Source organism: Oryzias melastigma, linkage group LG13 (assembly GCF_002922805.2).
Source record: "Oryzias melastigma strain HK-1 linkage group LG13, ASM292280v2, whole genome shotgun sequence".
NCBI lineage: Eukaryota > Metazoa > Chordata > Actinopteri > Beloniformes > Adrianichthyidae > Oryzias > Oryzias melastigma.
Window position 1 is genome coordinate 5,219,997 of NC_050524.1, and position 13,521 is coordinate 5,233,517.

Sequence of the window (13,521 nt, forward strand, 5' to 3'; positions counted from 1 at the left end):
GCATCGTTTTGAGGCACTTTTGAAAAGGGGGAACTGTCTTTGATGCTGAAAAATACCCCCACCTTAAAAGTAGAAAAAAACAATGTTAAAACTGACTTAAAGCTGGCAAAAATGTATTAGCGTGTAGGTTTAATCAAATTTTATATCTATGCTTCTCTTAAATATAATTTTGACCATACAAAGATTTCCACTGTGTATAGTTTTAAATATTTCCCCCTTTTAATACATTATGGCTAAAAGAAGTAAACTTTCTGAGAATCCAGTATACATATGCATTATTTTTTAATAAATAAAGAAAAAGCCAATTGCAAATTGGAGATTGGAGATAATTAAGATACATAATTTGTAAAATAAAGCACAAACATAATGCTTTTTTACCAAAAAAAGCCGATTTATCTGAAAATGTTGCTGTCCATGGTGCTGAAACCCTCCATCGCGTGTTTTCACCTTGTAAAATGGATTTTAAAACGATTAAAAGTGTGCAATTTGAACATATTTATCTGGAAAGATTATTTTAAAAAATGAAATTGAAACTTTTATAATCTGAAGAGGTAGAGGTCATTGACGCAGCTTGTCATCCAGGCCAAATAACACCTCTTCAACTCCTTTTCTGGGTTTTTATCCAGACGTGGTTTCTGAGGGACGCCGGGCTCACCTACAGCCGCGATGCTGTCAATGATTAGTGCGGATCTGCTGGCACAGGCCAGGTAGAGAGACAGAGGACGGGAGAGAGGGAGTGGAGGAGCGAGAGAGAGAGAGGGAGGGAGGGAGGGAGGATGCTGCCAGCGGAAAATGGCTGCTGCAACCTCAAGCCTATCCTGATACACCGAAACGACATCAAGATGGAGACAGAGAGAGCCGGAGGAAGATTAGGGCAAAATGAGAACTGATGGGGGGAGAATGTGACTGAGTGTTTCCTGAAAGGAGGATAGACAAAAAGGAGGGAGAGAGGAGACCCTGGGGTGGGCTGCTGCAAGCGGCGGGCAACACCGAGCCATGGAGGGCGAGTAAGTCCTTACAATTTCATCATTCTATTTCTTTTTATTAGCATCCTTCAGCAAAACGCCAGAATGGAATTGAGCGCGCGCGGCGGCGGAAACGCTCCACCACAGCCAGCATCCCGGCTCCATCCGCTGCTGCACAGCTGAGCCGCGGATAAAAACACCATTACGTAGTCTTGATTCAACAGCATACACCCCGTTTCTGATAGATCCCACAGCCAGGACGTGAGAGAAGCTCATCCACCTACATGTGGAGGATTTTCACGCAGCGCACGCACGGCCAATTTGGACCAAAACAAACGCATTTTTCCAAATGGTGTTAATAATAAATAAATAAAAATCTGAAGCGACGCCACCATTCAAATGGACGAAAACAATCAGGAAATGTGTCAATGTGTAAAATGCATGGAGGTGAGGTGGGGGAGAGGGAAAAAAGGGCGAGATATGGCGAGTTTGGGGCCAGAATCGCGTCATTCAAGACAACCTACAGTAAAGGGAGGGAGGGATGGAGGCGTTGTGATTTTTATCAACGTGTCTCGGGGTTTCATTATGATTTTTAAAGCCAAACTTTATGAATGAAATGTGATTTTTTTCCCTCTCCCTCTGTCGTCCTCACCCCTCCTCTCCTTCTTCCCTTTTCTAATCGGACCCCTCCCCCCATCTCTCGTTTCCTCTCCATCCTCTCACCCACTCGTCGCTTCTTTTTTTTTTTTTTCCTCCATTCCTTTTTTTCACACGCGCGTGCATTGTATTTAGGCCTCTCCATGCTTGCTTGCATGCATTCATGCAGGGCCGCTCTGGATCCGCTTTGGTTTCGTCCCCATTCATAAAAAAAAAGAAAAAAAAACACATATAAGATGATATCGGCGCGTGCTAATGAGCGCGTGCAGCAGGGGCGGAATGGAAGGATGCGAAGCTGCGCGAGGAGGCTGCAAACGGCGAAATATGCGCTGCTTTGTGTGCATTTCATGCACATGTCGAGCCGCGGCGCTAAATTATTCATCCGAACGGCTTCTTTTTTTTCAATAATGCCTCTGATGGCGAATGGGTGCGTTCATTGATACGTTCACGTGCATTCATGCTTCCTTCCATCTCCAGCACTATTATTAGTTTTTTTTTTTTATCATCATTTGGGTTTTTCTGAGTATGGATTACAACAAGAATTGGGATTAGATTAGCTCCAGTGCGCGCGAGGCCTTTGCGCGCTCGCGCTGCAGTCTCATTGTGTCTCATTCATAGAAAATCTGTGTCTTTTTTTTAATGAAAGCTGAACCTTCCTCCCTGCAGGACTGTCTGTTATTCATTGTTCTGCCCTCCTCTCCTCTCAACAGTGTGCGTGTTCGTGCCGTGGTGATGACACGTGATGACTCCAGTGGCGGTTGGGTGCCCCTCGGAGGTGGCGGCCTCAGCCATGTGGTCATATGTAAGGGGAGGAGTCACGACGGCAGGGGGCGGAGAGAGTACATCATACGTGGAGAGCGGCTGCGAGATCGAGCAGTGAGTGCGTGCGCGTGTCGTGGTTGTATGGCAAGCGGAAGGTATCATAAATCATTGGGGGGGGCGACATTGACTGTATATAGAGAACTGGACTGCGTGAGTTCCCCTAGTACCAGCTGGCTCCAAGAAGCCAAAAATCCCAAATATTTGATTGACAGATTCCCTAGAGCGGGTTTCAGTGGAAGGGGTGTGGCCATTGAACAAATTTTCTTGTAATTAAATATCGTTTCCCTGGAAACGTCAACTCTGACGGACTCAGACCAATAGGTGTGTTTGAGATGACTTGCGCCTCGGCTGGATCATTGGCGAGATCAGGCGGCTGAAGGAAAGGCACCTGAGATGAAGGCGAACGGCGAGACTGAACGAGAACAGGAAGTTGACATTCGGTTAAATTTGAATATGCCACTCCTCCTTAGTATGATCTGTGCTGTTATGTCATTTATATTATTTCTAACATCTGTCTATAGAAACAGATAAAAAATAGCAGCTGGATGAATTTCATATGCAATGTCCCAAATAAATAAAAAACATAAATTAAAATTAATTTTTAAAGGCAACAATAACCAGATTATTTCTTATTTTTTCATCAGGGATTCATTACCTTCCAGAAAGAGTAAAAAAAATACTTAATTTCCTTCATTTAGTGCCAGTCATTTCTGATCAGCATCACGTGAATTACAAGAACTATCAGGACACCGTTTCCCACAATGCATTATTTTGTAGTCATCAAGGCAGCTTTGAGCCAGCGCAGTACATTTTCTGGCTGCGTTGCCTTAGGAAGGCGCCTTGAACCCGCCCTTTTCCTGCGATACTTCATGAATGCGCATGTGACGTCGATGCACAAAAATAACCAACATACGCCGCGCTGCAGGCGATCTGCGCCACCTTGGTCATCTTAAACACGCTTACTGTCTTCTGGCTCCAACATGGCAACATTTGTATCATGGTAAAATGGTGAATTGGCTTCATTTTGCTAAATCTTTAGGTAAAGCATTTTCTATGGATGACACCACAACTGCTCTGTCCAGTTCTCTATATCCAGTCAATTAGAAATTGCCGTAAACAACTGGCGATTAACTTTGGCTGGCCCCATTAGGCCATGATCCCGTAGACTTCTATTGAGAAATAAACAGCCATCGCTCAGTCATTCTATTTGTCAGAATAACCATTCTTGCTGTGATACATTTTTCTTAACATATTCCTGCTAATTAAATTATTTTGTCATGATATATCGTCTTTATCTAAAGTTTTTCAAGTAATAAACTGACCAATCAGATGTTTTAGTAAAATCACGTGGTGCTCGTTGGCCTTCACCCCAAATGTTTGATTGACAGATTCTCTAGAGCTGCTTTCAGTGGAAGGGGTGTGGCCTTTCGAACAAGCTAACTTTGATACATTCGTTGCTATAGAAACATAGACTCTGACGGACTCAGACCAATAACTGTCGTCTAGCTCCAACATGGCAACACCTGTAACGTGAAAAAAATTAAAAATTGGCGTCGTGAAACGTTTATATCGATTCGATTTACACTTCGTGAAATTGGTGACGTCATATCCGGCATTTCAAAAAACAAAAGAAAAGTAGTGAACATTTTGTCCAAATTGCTTTTAAAATCCAGGGCAGTATATGGTCCAGGACTTTATAGTGTTTATAGTAGATAGGGTGGAGATAGTAATTGTTGTCTGGCTCCAACATGGCAACGTCTGTATTGTGGTAAAATGGTGAATTGGCTTGATTTAGTTGGAGTTGGAGGTAAGGCATTTTCCATGGTGACGTCATACCTGCTCTGTCCAGTTCTCTATATCCAGTCAATGGGAAACGCAGTAAACAACTGGCGGTTCGGCCCAAATGCCATTGTTGTTCGCTTGTCAAAGGTATGATAAATCACCGTTTTTGTGACTGTACATAAAGAATTGGACTGAATGTCTCCTTCCCCCTCGCGTTCCAAAAAGGAAATAGGCCATTAGGCCAAAATTCCATAGACTTCTATTGAGAAATGAACAGCCATCGCCCAGTCATTCTATTTGTCAGAATAACCATTCTGGCTCTGATATTTTTCTTCACATATTCCTATTAATCCTATTATTTTTTTCATGATGAATTTTCTTTAAAATTATTCGAGTTATAAACTGACCAATCATGTCTCAGAAAAATCATGTGGTGTGCCCACTGGCCTCCACCACAAAAATATGATTAACAGAATCTCTAAAGCTGCTTTCAGTGGAAGAGGTGTGGCCTTTCAGACAAGCTTACTCTGAAACAGTCGTTGCCATAGAAACGTAAACTCTGACAAACTTAGACTAATCATTGTCTTCTGGCTCCAACATGGCAACGTCCATATCATGGGAAATGGTGAATTGGCTTCATTTTGATGGAGCTAGAGGTAAGGCATTTTCTGTGGGTGATGTCATACCTGCTCTGTCCAGTTCTCTATATCCAGTCAATGGGGAAATGCCGTAAACACCTGGTGGTTTGGCCAAAATGCCACTGTTTGCTTGTCAAAGGTATGATAACTCACCAGGAGGGCGAAATTGACTGTATATTAAGAACTGGACTGAGTGGCTCCTTCCTCCTCGCATTCCAGGTTGGAATTACCAGCTGGCTCCAACAAGCCAAAATCCCATAAACTTCTATTGAGAAATAAACTGCTGCTACTCAGTCATTCTACTTGTCAGAGTAACCATTCTTTTTTGTTCCTATATTAAACTATTGTGAAGCCTTTAACTATAGTTATGTCCAGATTCCCACCCTAATCCCCAACTACTAAAAAAACTATATAGTGCAGGACTATCTAGTTTCCTAGATTTTAAAAGCAATTCGGACACCATGCTTTCTAAAACAAAAAAAAAAGACAAGAATGACGTCACTGATACTGAAAATCTAATCAATACAAGCTTTTTACGACATCTATTTATGACTCCACTGTGTTCTAATGATGAAAATATAGAGTATTTTATTAAAATATGACATTAAACACTTTTTTAACACATTGTGGTTTATCTTTGCCACAGTAATGAACACTGTCTTTTTGCGAAGACTTCTGGGCACTTGATTTTTGAATTGTTGATTTGGACAGCACTACAAAATGGCAAAAGCACTATATAGTGAGTAGTGAAAGAATTCAGACATAGCTTTAACCCATATACAGGATAATATATTTTCTTCGGCACACTAAAGAACTAATTATTAATGAAATATGAATTATTCTCATGAGCTCTTTTCCTTCCCGTAAGACGCTTCGATCTCTGAGGCTCCGCCTTTTGCTCCTCGTGGGTGCCGCCCATTTCATTACATCATCCTAGATGATACCTCGGCCGCGTCTCTACGTTTCTCCCATGAAAGCAAACAACATCCCAGCTTTTGAAAAGATGGATGTGCATACTGTGCATATAAAATGTACGTGTTTTTGCTGATCACCATTAGCTCAGCAGAGAAGCCTGGGGGCGGAGCTGGCAGCGGTGACTCTTCCAGGGGCTGTTCTCACATGTTTCCATCACATTGTAAGGACATATTAGTTTTTAGTGGATTGGGAGGGGCCGGTCCTCGCAGCGCAGGGTTTTAGAGGAGTGATTGGAGATTTGTGAATAGTGGAGAATTTGTTAATAGTCAGGAATGACCATTTTAACACTTCAAAGCTCAAAAAGTTGATTTTGCAAGCTTAAACATATTATTGCAAATCCAATTTTTTTTTCCACAATATTTTTTCTTTATCGCAAGTTATTCAAGTCATAAACTTACCAATCAGATGTCTCAGTAAAAGTATGTGGTGCCCGCTGGCCAGACTAGCTTTCAGTGAAAAGGGTGTGGCCTTCGAGTGAACTTACGCACGATTGTTGCCATGGAAACGTTGACTCAGACCAATCATTGTCATCTGGCTCCAAAATGATAACGTCCATATCATGGAAAAATGGTGACTGAGTTAGCTTCACTTTGCTTGAGCTGGAGGGAAGGTATTTTCTATGGGTGATGCCACACCTGCTCAGTCCAGTTCTCGATATACAGTCAGATAAAAGCTGTAAAGTGGTTTTTGTGGTGATTTACGATGCATTTCGCTTGCCATATTAGTATGTTTTGGTGCCACCTTGCTACTCATGGGGGTTTATGGATGAAAGAGGGGTGGTGGCTCCTCCTCTTCTTCTTCCTTTTGGATGATGACCCTGGTTGTGTCTCCAGCCTGTGTTGGAGTGCGCCGTGCAGAGGGGGTTGGTCTACAACAAGGTGAATCCCATCTTCCATCACTGGCGGGTGGAGGACAGGAAGTTTGGCCTTACATTCCAGAGTCCCGCCGACGCCATCTCCTTTGAGAACGGGCTGCAGACCATCATCGACAAGCTGGACAGAGGTATGTAGAGCGTGGCTCCCCTGACTCCCTGGAGCTCCAGGAGGTTCTGAATCCTTCTCCTCCTTGTCCTCCAGGCTCCGACTCGCCCTCCTCCTCCACGCCGGAGGAGGCCGACACCGAGGACGACGGACAGGCCGTGAGTATGCCTTGAGGAGCAGCAGCTCCTGCACCCTCTGGGGCGGTTCTGACTTGTGGGGTGACGTGTAACCTCTGCTAGTCCCACACAGGGAGCGAGTCGTCGTCCAACAGCAGAAAGGAGATGCTTCCCAAACCCATCACCATAGTGACGAGCGAGTCTTCATCCACCTGTTTCGTGCGGCCAGAGGAGTTCAGCTTTGGATCCACCCACGGCGTCACCACTCACACACCTGCTCAGGTAGCATCCCAGCTTTTTTTTAATTATTTTATCCAGAAGATGATGCACGCACGCTGCAGCAGGACACGGTGTTCCTGGCGCGCCGTGTAATCCTACACCAGTGGTGTCAAACTCAATCGCACAAATCCAAAACACACCTTAAGTCGCAGGCTGAACAGGATAAACATTTATTCAACACTCTAAAACGAATTTTTTTTTTATTTTAAAATAAGGCTGCCACGATTAGTCGACTAATCGACGACTAAACGACTATTAAAATAGTCGACGACTAAATTAATAGTCGATTAGTCGTTACTTTATATTATATGGAGTCAGAGGGCAGTAAAGTTAAAAGCTATAATGGAATTATGCTAACTTTTTGAACTATTTTGGCATTAAGGTTTTTTAAAGGCTAATTTGGAGTTTAGCTAATATTTCAGCTACATGCTAGCTGTTTTGGCTAATTAAGGCTTTTTTCAGTTTTTTGGGCTAATTAGGCATTTAACTAATATTCAAGCTGGCTATCAGCTTTAGCGTTTTCAGCTATTAGCCATAGTGAGTTCAGCTATTAACTTCAGCATTTTTAGCTATCAATTTCAGCATCCTCAGCTAACAGCACTAACATCTTCAGCGGCCAAATAATGCTAGTTTGAATGCTGTAAACTGAATTTGCCAACTGAAGATGCTAGTGCCGATAGCTGACGATGCTGAAATTGATAGCTAAAAATGCTGAAGCTGATGGCCAGCAAAAAATATTAGCTAAATGCCAAATTAAGAAAAACTTAGATTAGCCAAAACAGCTAACATGTAGCTGAAAAACAGCTTAACTTCAATATAGCCTAAAAAATGGCCTAAAAGGCCTAAATTAACCAAAACAGCTAGCAAGAAAATATTAGATTAACTCCAAAATAGCCTAAAAAATCTTAAAGGGTAACCAAACAGCGAAGTTGGAGCCTGACTCCACCCACAGCCAAAATTTTGAAATCCAGTCAGATGGGTGGGGCTTGGGGGCTGGACTGTTATCACTACTGGAGCTGCAGATTAATCACAAAATTCAACTGTAATACAACGATTCAACCTGTAGGGGGTAGCATACAGACAGTTTTGGCTATAGTTTAAAGAACTAAACAATTTTATATTAATTTATCAAACATTTGACAATGGCCAACAGACAGCACAAAAAAGTTGATTTAGGGTTTGGTTACCTTTTACAAAAAGCCAAAATTAGCCAAAACAACTAGCATGTGGGTGAAATATTAGCTAAACCCCAAAATAGCCTAAAAAACAAACAAACTGAAAAACGCCAAAATAAGCCAAAAAAGCTAGCTGCAGCTGAAATATTAGCTAAACTCCAAAATAGCCTAAAAAAGGAAAAAAAAATTGCCAAAACAACTAGCATGTAGCTGAAATATTAGCTAAACTCCAAAATAGCCTAAAAAAAGAAAAAAAGCCAACATTAGCCAAAACAGCTAACATGTAGCTGAAATATTAGCTAAACCCCAAAAGAGCCTAAAAAACAAACAAAAAAGCCAAAACAACTAGCATGTAGCTGAAATATCAGCTAAATTCCAAAACAGCCTTAAAAACTTAAAAGAGAAAAGCCTAAATTAGCTAAAACAGTTAAGCCAAGATAACATCGGCCATTAATAACATCACAATAAAATTATCTAAGGGGCGAGGCGGATCCGGCCCCCGGGCCTTGACTTTGACACGTGTCCTACACCCTTCTCCACAGATCCACGGCAGACCGGGACTGCACCAGCTTTCACAGACCGTGCTGAACCCCCCCGCGCCTCCACCCCCGCCCCCCGCTCCACCCACCCCTCCCGTGGGGCCCCCGGCCTCGTCCCCCCTCTCACCCACCATCTCGCTGCTGGAGGAGGAAGACCTGCACAGCGTGGACCCGTGCAAAGACCTGTGGGGGTCCCGCGGCTACGAGGACTACAGGCGCGCGGGGGCCACCAGGACTATGGTTGGGGGGCTGACGGGGGGCGTGGTGGTCGGAGGCGGGGGGAGCCTCCAGGACAAGTCGGACCTGTGCGTGGTCCGCTTCGAGAAGGAGCTGGCGGGGGTGGGTACGGCGGGCTGCGAGGTGACCGTGAGCCTGGACAGCAAAGCCTCGCAGCGGCTGTCGTCGTCGTCGCCCACCTGCATGTCCATGCCCAACGCCGTGTCAGGTGTGTCCTCAGGTGCCGGCTCACCCCAGGAGACGGGCAAGGGCTCGCCCTCCCCCTGCTGCATCCACACCTCCCTGGCCACGCCGCGCTCGCGGACTCGGAAAAGAGGAGGCGCCGGCGGCGGGAGCGGCGACCCGGGGGCCATCTCGCCCGACGACGACAGCCCGTGCCCGCAGGCGTCGTCGTCCTGCTCGTCCCGCTGCGTGTACTGCCGCTCCGTGTTCAGCGCCTCGGAGAACGGGCGGGGCCGCTGCAGGGACGCCCCCGACCCGGCGCTGCACTGCCTGCGCCAGTGGACGTGCGTGTGGTGCGCGGAGAGCCTGCTCTACCACTGCATGTCGGACTCGGAGGGGGAGTTCTGGGAGCCCTGTTCGTGCGATGACTCTTTGGGGGGGCACCCGCACCCTCTGTGCTGCGCGCGCTGGCTGGCGCTGCTGGCCCTGTCGCTCTTCGTGCCCTGCATGTGCTGCTACCTGCCTCTGCGCGCCTGCCTGCGGTGCGGGGAGAGGTGCGGCTGCTGCGGGGGGAAGCACAAAGCGGTCCGATGAGGGGGGTAGGTAGGTAGATAGGAATCCCCGGATTGAGAGGCGGGGGCACCTGCGGGGCTCCCAGCAGACCTCCAAAGCCTTTTCACTGCATTCAGCTCCTCCTCCTTTCAGCCGGCTGCAGGTGCGCTGCATCCGGGTCACGCTGTGCAGGAATCACCTGGAGCCCTTACAGTGGACGAACAGCTGATGGAGAGGATGTGTACACTGTTCCAAACGTCCTTTTGGTTTGTTTTTGGTTTGTTTTTTTAATTTACAAAGAAACTCTAAAGAAAAAAAACACACACCAGATGTTTATATCTATATATAAATATATATATATGATTGTTATAATTTTAATTGGTATATTTTATTAAATGTAAACCACATTGACAAAATTCCCAAACAGCACACACATCCGTGTTCTCACTCCAGTGGAAGTTTCATGTGTTCATCGGTCAGATGGGCAGATGTCACCCTTTACCTCTAAGTTTACCTCAGACGTTACTCAAACCCTGGTCCAGGGGGGCAGAGGCGATGGTGGGGGAGGATTAAAGAGAGCACACGTAAAAAAAGAAAAGAAAAGTAAAGACAAGGCCACAAATCCTGTTTGGTATGGAGCTAAGTTAGAGCCAAAATTATTTGAAGCCCAAATAAAACAAATTGAAAAAACAGTAGTTTTGGCAAAAAAACAAATAAATTAATTAATTAAAATCTCCTAAACTCTTTACTATTCTAAAATAAGCAGAATTATTTTCACCTTCAAATGTTCATTTTTTCTGGTTTCAAAACTAAATTTTTCAATTTCAAATCTGGTTACATTTTTTTTCACTTTCAACCCTTTTTTTTTCGAATCAGAACATTTTAGTTTTAAAACTTTAGGCCCTGTCGCTACATTTTCTGTATGTGGAACTCTATCTTTTTTTCTGGTTTCAAAACTCAAAATGTAAATTTCAAATCTTTTCCTCCAGTTTCAACATTTTTTTTTCACTTCAACTCTTTTTATTCTGTTTTCTAATCCGAACATGTCATTTTTAAAACTTTTGGCCCTGTCGCTACATATTTTTATATGCAGAACTCCACTGGTTGCACCGCTCACCCCGCATGCGTGAACCTCAAAGCCCTTCCGCTCTTTGTCCACTTTACGACTGTGTCATTCCAAACAGTAAAACTCCATGATCACAAGAATTCATGTTTTTCTCAACAACTTAGAGCTTCTACCGGCTGGATTATAGCATCCAAAAAAAAAAAAAAAACAATATTTGTATATTGTTTTTATTACAGACAAATGAGAATCTGATACGTGATAAAATGACACACTGTTTGGAGTCATTCCGTCTGTTTGATCGTTTTTATTTTTCATTTGTTGGAAACAGGAAAAGATAAGAACTGAGAGCGTTTTACGGCTACTTCAACCAAAATTGTCGTTGCAAGATCGTATGGTCCAGATCCGTAACATGTATTTTTACTTTTTTTTAATGTTTTCATTATGATAAACATATCAGTGCTATATTAAACTTTTTGTTATTAACCTGCAAAGACATACTTTGGTTGTAAAATCCTTACCCACATAGCTACCGTAAAAGATGTTATAGCCGAAGTGTCGTGTGGTTCACGGTGCAACCGAGAGTTCCGCATGTAGAAAATGTAGCCACAGGCCCCATTGTGGCACATGGGGGCGGGGCTAACACGAGGGACCAATCAAAATCGATGAGGGTGGAAACTTCAGTCCCGGTGCATTCACTGACTCTGAGAACTTGGATTATTACGGTCAGAAAATTATTGTGTTGTTTGTACTTTTATAGTCTGAAGTTGTGCCAAGATGGACATAAAAAGCAGTTTTATCGTGTCCAAAACGTCCTCATGCTTGCCTAAAATGGGTAAAACATGTTGGAGCTCCAGTTCAAGAACGAAAAGATAAATGAAAGTGAAAAAAGTTTTGAAACCAAAAAAGGAACATTTGAAGCTGAAAATAATTAACTTTATTTTAGAATAACAAAACGTTTTGGACATTTTTTTGGCCAAGCACCAATGTCTTTTTCAATTTGTTTTATTTGGGTTTTTAAATAATATTGGCCCAAATTGAGCTCCATAGATTGTAGTTGTAAGAGAACCAGCCGTAATGCAAAGAGACAATGATCGTGAAGGGAAGTTGCAATGACAGACGTCCTGTTGTGATCCACACTGGTCCTTTATGTAAAACCAAACTTCTTTTTCCTGCACATAATTCTAATTTTTAATTTCCCCCTCCCATAATCTAATGGTGAAAAGCATCACATCCCTCCACTGTTCTTGTTGAATCAGACAAGGTGCTTAAACTGAAGCCTCTGAGCGAGTCTGTTCTACCTAAACGTACAAAAAGCCCATCAAAAAATCCGTCTCTGCCTCCAAAAAAACAACGAGGAGAGTATTTTTGTATCCGATTGATCTGCGTTTGATATCAAACGAACATATTAGGCAGGACGTCAAACAAAACTTGAAGGAGGCGTTTGCATTAACGAGGGTTGCTTTATAACGAATCAAGACGCTGCTATTATTATGATTAAGTAAAACTACTGCCTCTTAAGTGAACCTGAGGTGTTGCAGTACTAATCTTCTCAACCCTCCTCTGGTCCTAAAGAGCACATTTTTCATTTATTTTTGGTATTTTCTTCGCTCATCCGTCTGTTTTAGTTGCAGTTCGCTGTGATTCTTTCACTCCAGAAGCTGCTTCATGCCAAAAAAGAAAAGAAAACTCCTCGCTGCTACAAGATCGGGTTCATTTTTATGATTATTTTTTAACTCTGATGCAACTTTCCGTTACTTGTGATGATGTTAATCAAAGTGGAATTCAATCCAAAAACAGCCTCCTCTAGAAAAAGGTGCACGACTGAACTTCTCATTTGAACCGGAGTGGATCGTGGACAGAAGCTTCACTGTATTCTTGACATTTTAGGTTTTAGCCAAGAACTTTTTATTTTTATTTTTTTTTATCCAAAGTGACTTAAAAACGGAGCGAGCAAGGTGGAGTGGACGAACTGTCGGCGAGGAAAAGCCGCTTTCACTGCTACTGTAGGCCGGCCTGCACACAACCGCGGTCCACTTACAACCACACGACAAAAAGAGCTGCCTCAAAGGCGGGAAACTCCAACACACACACACACAAAACCTTCCCAACTATTTGCAAACGACACACTCGATGGTGCAGAACTAACTAGTAAAGCCATTAAACAGTTTGCAACTTCTGGTCCAGAAATGATGTTGGAGTCACCAAAACTGCGGGCCCCATTCTTACATCTTAATAAATGTGCCTTTTGATTTGAGTAATGAGTAACTTATGATTTCTAAGTAACTCTGTATTAACTTTAATTTTGATTGATTTCTGCCGATGTGCATATTTCACATGAACGTACTTATTAGTTTCAAAGTAATTAATGAGATATTACCTGTTTATTTATTTATTGAGATATTTATTCTGATTCTTTATTTTTTTGAGACGAGTTTTTAATCTTCTGTGCTGTCTTACTTCTGACTTTGTGCCAATGTGCTGCTTTGAGGTGTTACATATCGTGGGTTTGTATCATTATTAAACCCTCACTCTATATTTTAATGCAGTCTTTTCTTCCTGTCACTCGTGCACGTCAC

At 43.2% G+C, this 13,521-nt stretch overlaps 1 protein-coding gene across 2 annotated transcripts; it reads left to right on the forward strand.

Annotated features, from left to right (window-relative positions):
- The first annotated feature begins 683 nt into the window (after positions 1-683).
- Positions 684-13,486, forward strand: spred3 (sprouty related EVH1 domain containing 3). 2 transcript variants are annotated; one of them, XM_024276421.2, is made up of 6 exons: positions 684-1,007; positions 2,333-2,498; positions 6,673-6,841; positions 6,916-6,977; positions 7,059-7,217; positions 8,932-13,486. In XM_024276421.2, exons 1-6 carry the CDS (start codon positions 997-999, stop codon positions 9,919-9,921), a joined length of 1,557 nt encoding a protein of 518 aa, XP_024132189.1. In that variant the 5' UTR covers positions 684-996; the 3' UTR covers positions 9,922-13,486. The 2 variants fall into 2 exon arrangements, with proteins under 2 accessions (XP_024132189.1, XP_036070964.1); XM_036215071.1 differs by lacking the exon at positions 684-1,007 and having other exon boundaries at positions 1,030-2,498.
- The last annotated feature ends 35 nt before the right edge of the window (positions 13,487-13,521 follow it).